The sequence below is a fragment of the Geospiza fortis genome, unplaced genomic scaffold, assembly GCF_000277835.1.
Source record: "Geospiza fortis unplaced genomic scaffold, GeoFor_1.0 scaffold78, whole genome shotgun sequence".
Classification (NCBI taxonomy): domain Eukaryota; kingdom Metazoa; phylum Chordata; class Aves; order Passeriformes; family Thraupidae; genus Geospiza; species Geospiza fortis.
Window position 1 is genome coordinate 1155528 of NW_005054339.1, and position 6051 is coordinate 1161578.

The window sequence follows — 6051 nt, forward strand, 5'->3', positions numbered from 1 at the left end:
CACACCAGAGACAAGGGTTCTGAGGTTGTCCCACACAGATCTCCAGGTGACTGCAAGGAGGCAGAGATGGGAGAGTTATCACCACCTCCAAGTGAATCAGGCATGACTTTGGAGGCTCTCAGTAAGCTTAAAAAACATTTTTCTTATTTTGAGCAGGCATTCAAAAACTGTGCTGGTGAACTGGGGAACTGTGGGAAAGGTTGTGCCTGTCTCCAAGAGCTCTGCACTGCTCATTTGTTCTCATTCTGTCCTAGGCCAAGTCCAGTGTGGTTCCTACCCTGAGGAAAACCCATCAGTGGTGATGCTGCAGGAGAGGTCTCACGTGGGGCCCTCGATTGGAAGGGCAGCTCTGCACTCCTGTAGCTGATGGGAGAGGACAACAGCTCGGTAACAGGAGCTACCAAGAGCTGGCAGGATGAGTTACAGCTCACCCTCTGTGCATGACCTGCATCACAGCACCCCCAGCACGGCCAAGCCAGAGCCAGGGACAGCTCTGGATGTGACTGTACCACAAACAGCCACCATAAGCCCTGAGACTACCAGTTTCAACAGCACCAAAATCCCAGACATGGCCAGCACTGGACCTGGCATGAGCACCATGCTGCTTTCCTTTGGAATCATTACTGTGATTGGCTTGGCTGTAGCAATGGTAAGAGAACCAGCTAAACATTCCTGTCTCTTGAGGGTGGAGGGTGGCTAGAGGTTCTAGGGCTGATTTACACTGAATAATTTATTTGCATTCTATTAAAGTTTCACCCAGAACTGCTGGGAACTGATAGTTCCTGAGATTTCTTTCTTTTTTAAGGCCTTTATCAAGTGCTCCAGTATTTCTGCAGTCTCCCTGAGGTCTGATCCAAATGGGATGCTCAGCAGGCCTAGGAGCAGCCATATGTAGTATCAGTATTTGTTTTTAATAGCAATAGGAAGTTAATTTAAAAGGGAAAAAAGCAGATTCTGTTCTGACTTGTTACCTGGACCAGCTGCATTGATTTAAACCTTCTCTTGGGCCCCACAAGAAAGTTTATCCATATTAACTTTTCAAGCAGACTGTTGAAACCATGTAAGTCCCCTCTGTGGACATGGGGTAAATATTTTTGAATTAAAGTGGCCTGAATCCATCTTAGCAAGACTCACCCTGGACTGCATTTCCAAGGTTCTGCATGCTGAGTATCAGTCCTTGGTGTGTCACTAACCTTGCCATTAATGCTGTGGGCAGAAGCTTTCAGGTACCCCAGTTCTGGGCCCAGCAAAGGCAGTACAAGGGCTGCAGCTCTCCTTTTATGTAACCAGATCATTTCCCTGCCAACAGAGAACAGAAGGTAGCAGCAAGCTCCCATTCCTTGTGCAAGGAAGGGCTTCACTAATACAGCCATCAGAGGAGCCTACTGCAAAATTTCATTGCAGGCCCCAGGAGGAATTTTTCCAAAAGCCCCTAAGAAAACCTGGAAACAGTCAAAAGGTCCCAAGAGCAGCATCCAGCGTCCGTAGTTCTCAGAACAAGGCTGTGGAGGCCCAAAGCCTCCTTTTCTTCCCTGCACAGGCTGACAGAGGCAAGTCCCTGAGCATGACCTCCCTCTTTGCTTCTTCCCTTTCTACTGGGGAGGGGGTAGCAGCACTTCTGTGCTGTAGGAAATCTGCACATGAGAATCACAAAGGGAAGCTTTTTCATCCACTCTTAAATTGCCATATATGTCCTGCAGCCACAGAAATGTGCTGAGCTACACCTGGTAATACACCTAATACTCCTACTCCTACTAACACACCTAATAACAGGCCACTGAGCACTTAGTGTCAGACATGATGTGCTGCCAGGCTCACAGTGATGCATATGAAATGTCATTTTCATTGTCACTTCTGCCTTCCCCCACTTTGGTGCACAGTGACACCAACCTTCTCTACCTCTTTCCTGCGTGCTCAAAATTCCTCTTCTCAGCTATTCCCCATCCTACTGGGACTGCTGTAATGATCCTTCTTTTTCTCCTTCAGGTTCTGTATATCAGGAAGAGGAAGAGGTAAGTAAGATCTGTTATTGGCTGAAGAGAACTCAGTGCTTCAAAATGCAGAGTGAGCTCAGGAGGAGATGGGGAGAGTGCAAGTGATGGCTGTGGGAGAACACTGTGGGACTGAGGCTGGCACACTGCACTCCTGGGACTGGGCATCCCTCTGACACCAGAGTGTCAAAGACTCCTCCACAGCTTTGGAAGGAGAATAAGGCCGAGCAGGAGGAGGTCAGGGATCCTACAAACTCATCACACTTCACCTATGAGATGCATCAAAACAGAGGAGAGGGTTATGGGTGTATAAAGGAGCTGAGAACTCCATCATGACAGGTATAGATCTCAGGTTTCAGCCATTCCCAGATACCTGTGTTTTCTAGCAGCCCAGGCAGTGACAGCAGCTGGCAGCAGCACAGTGCAGAGATGCAGCTTCAGCCCAGGAGTTAATGTCTTAATTTCTTTGCTAAGCTCCTGGCTGAAAATAGAGAGGAGAGCAGCACACAGGGAGAATCACATCTTGGTTCTTCCGTCTCACAGCAGGGACTCTGCTGAAGATCCATAAGCTGTGGTACCTCCTCCCTCCCTCACTCCTTGGGGCAGATCTGGCCATGCACAGAATTCCAGAAAGTGCTGTTGCCCACTGTAAAATTTCCTAGCCCAGCCCCAAAGCCCAGGTCTGGATGCTGCTGCAGGAGCAGTGCTTGGCCTGTGAAAGTAGCACTGCTGGAGTTAATGGTTGTGCTGGTAAGCCCTTAGAGAAGCAGGGGAAGAATGTGTCATCCTAACACTTGCCAAAATAGATACTTGTGGTGACACTGCCAGTAACTGCTCATGTGTTTCCTTCCACTTCAAAACTCAGCTATAGCCAAAGGCAGACCTCAGTGTTCTCCCAGGAGCCACCCCATCCATCATCCAGCTCTGAGGAGACCCTTGGAGTAATAATTCATAGCTCTGTCTCTTGGAGCAATGATACAAGAGTAGGAACAATGTCCACAGGCATCAGCTCCCTGTGAGAATCTCTTTCCTCTTTTCTATTTATTGTTTATTATTTTCTGTTTAATTTTATGTACTTCAGCCCCAGAGTTAAAGTACTGTCGGGCCACTGGAGCTTGAAGTGAAGTGCTGCTGGCAGGCTGTGACATGGCAGGATGGGCTGGTGTGGGCAGAGGGACAGGGGGAGAAGTCACAACATGCCAAGCCAGTATGTTCCGCTGTTTCTTTTGTCCCTCCGCATAAAGCCTAATCTTTTAAGGTCTGCAAGAACTTAAATCCTGATTCCTCTGTGTGTAAATGCCTGCCAACATAGATTAGTGATGGCAATTAATTCCTGTAACTGCACTCTGGGTGTCTTGCACTCCTGCCAGCTGTGTGTAATAGGTTCTTAGCCTCATCCAGCAAGAGCCACAGGAGCAGAATCCCTGTGCAGCAGGAGAAGCAGGCTGCAGGAAGCCTCAGCAGAGGGGTGGGGAAGCAGCCTGAGCTGTCCTTCTCACCAAGCCTTTCCCTCCCTGGGGCAGGTTGGAGAAGCTGCGGCACCAGCTCATGCCCATGTACAACTTCGATCCCACCGAGGAACAGGATGAGCTGGAGCAGGAGCTGCTGGAACACGGGCGAGATGCAGCATCTTCCCAGGCATCACACAGCAAGGTAGGCAGCAACCACCCCAGGCATCACACAGCCCCAGGCTCACTGCAGCATTGCTCCCTGCACTGCTTTCCAACAGGGCCAGGGAGATTTTGTAGGGCTGCAGGGTGGGGAAGCCACATTAGACCTCAGGAGGACTTCCCCATCTCTGCCAGCCCTGGAGGCAGGGACTTGAGTGTTTTGGAGTGCTTAGACTGAGGAGGTAGGCAGTGTTGACAGGAGGCTCTCTCCTGCCCACTGTAACAAGAGGTAGGAGAAATTGCAAAGAAGGGCGTCTCACCACTGTTTGGGTCCAGCTTCACAGTGTGCTCTGTTCCTTTTGTCACCGCTACGACACAAAAAGCCTTTTAAAAAGATCCAGCAGGGATGGTTGGAACAGGTGTCCCTTACCCAGTGACACAGCCTGTCTGTCCTTGGAGCAGACATACCTTTCCTTTCATGCATTCCTTTCCAGCTGCTCAGTGTTGCCCATGAAATCCCCTGCTTTTCCTGTCCAGGAGCAGGAGTTCTCCGAAATAGTTCTCAGTTTCCACACACTTTATACCTTCAAAAAATCTGTAGCAAGCTTGGTGTGGGCAGAAAAAGAAAGAGGAAATAATAAATACAACTGTAATCATAAAATACTTACCTTGAGGCGTTCTCAACCTGCTAAAGAGTTCAAAGGAGATGTGTTGGAAGATGAAAGATAAACCAACATATGAAATACACTAGTTTGAAAAGCAGGAAGTGTGGTGTATAAAAGCAAAGGATCTTGTTCTCTGAGTAGCACATACTAGAACAACATCAGATCCCTCTATTAATTCACATAGGGGGCTTACCTGGAGGTAGTAAAGGGGAGAAATGGTAAGGCCAGAGTTAACCTCAGCCCAGTAAAACCAGAATCATCCTCTCCAGGGACAGACTGGCCAGCAGGATACCTCAGGTCCCTCTTGCTAATGCTTGGGAAGTACAAGAGTTTCAAGATTCAATGTAAAAAGAGAGGGAGAGTCTAAAACAACAGCTCAAGTTCAGGCAAAGGCACATTTCCAGGCCTTCTTGATATCTCAAGCCATTTCATGCTGCCTTGGATATATAAATAGTGACAGCCAGTAATCCAATGATGTGGGGATTTTAAACTGGCATGGATGTGCTAACTCTCCAGGCTCTTGTATTTTCCTGTCACAGCCTTGTTAACCCCTTGTTAGCCAGGCAGCCGCCCCTGGGAGGGGTGAACGCCGTTCCGCGGTGCAGCCCTGAGCCCAGGCAGCCGTGCTGGCTCTGAGCTCTCCTGCTCCCCTGCAGGTGCTGCTGCAGAGCCAGGGAGCCCTGCAGAGACCCAGCCGCCTGGTGTTCACCGACGTGGCCAACGCCATCAATGCATGACCGGGCCCCGCCCTGCCCCGGGATCCTGCTGAGAACGGGGAGGATGAAACCGACAAAGCAGTGACTTCCCTCAAGCATGGCTGATCCACTGAGCCCAGCTGGTCACCTGTTGGTTTGTGTTACACATGGGCACAGGAAGTGCCACCACTCTGGGAAATAAACCCTTTGTGAGGGCATGGTGATTTTCTGGTGTGTGTGTGTTACCATTAAAAGCTCCTGAGCTCCAGTTTCTGGGCTGGCACTGCCTGACACCACCTACCAAGCTTTGAGCTTAGGAAGAGTGCCTGCTTTGAGTAGATTAACCTGTCAAAGCACTGCTCTCTGGGTCAGTGAAAGAGAGAGGGGCACATCTCAGAGAACTTCTCCACTGGCTTTGTGTGCCCAGGCCCCAGGGAAAGTACTGGATGAGCCTCTCTGTGCAGTGACCACAGCTCAGGCCAGTCCTGGGGACTGGTGGCAAAGCCTCTTTGAGCCAGGAGAGCTGCCTGCCCCAGCTGAGGGGTGACCTGGGGCACAGCAAGGAGAACACAACCAGGGGATTATCCCCTCTCAGGCTTGTGGCTGCTGGTAAACGTGCACCACAGTGGTGGTGTAGCATGGGGAATTCACTGGCTTGAAAAAGTGAAACAGTGAAGATCTGGCTGATAGCATCTTAACCTGAGGAAGTGGCTGAATATCCCAAATTAGAGCTACTGTATAGACAGAGAGGATTTCCCACAGCTAGAGCCAGGGACTATCACTGTCTGGCTATGTGTTGTGAGCCCTACTGCTGAGCTAGGAATAAGAGTGCTTGGGCCACAAAGAGGAGTTGAGCAGAATTAGGGCTCCAATACCATTTATCCCTTCCTGCTTTGGCTCAGGGAAGTTTCTACAGTGCAGAGCGTTATCCAGGAAAAAACATTAAGCTTTGAAATACTTTCTTTTAAAAAAGGAAAAACATGTATTGGCTCAACAACAGTCCAGTGTTTGCCCCCAGAGATGACTAACAGCTGGTTTGTACTTCCTTACCTGCCAGGACCTGCACTCAGAGCCTTTCCTTCTTCCTGCT

The 6051-nt window shown here is 49.6% G+C and overlaps 1 protein-coding gene across 1 annotated transcript; it reads left to right on the top strand.

Moving 5' to 3' along the window:
- Positions 1 to 260: 260 nt before the first annotated feature.
- On the top strand, positions 261 to 5185 carry CUNH3orf18 (chromosome unknown C3orf18 homolog). Its single transcript, XM_005422414.2, has 4 exons — positions 261 to 649; positions 1987 to 2012; positions 3515 to 3644; positions 4923 to 5185. The coding sequence occupies exons 1-4, from the start codon at positions 416 to 418 to the stop codon at positions 5001 to 5003; spliced, it is 471 nt and encodes a 156-aa protein (XP_005422471.1). The 5' UTR covers positions 261 to 415; the 3' UTR covers positions 5004 to 5185.
- The last annotated feature ends 866 nt before the right edge of the window (positions 5186 to 6051 follow it).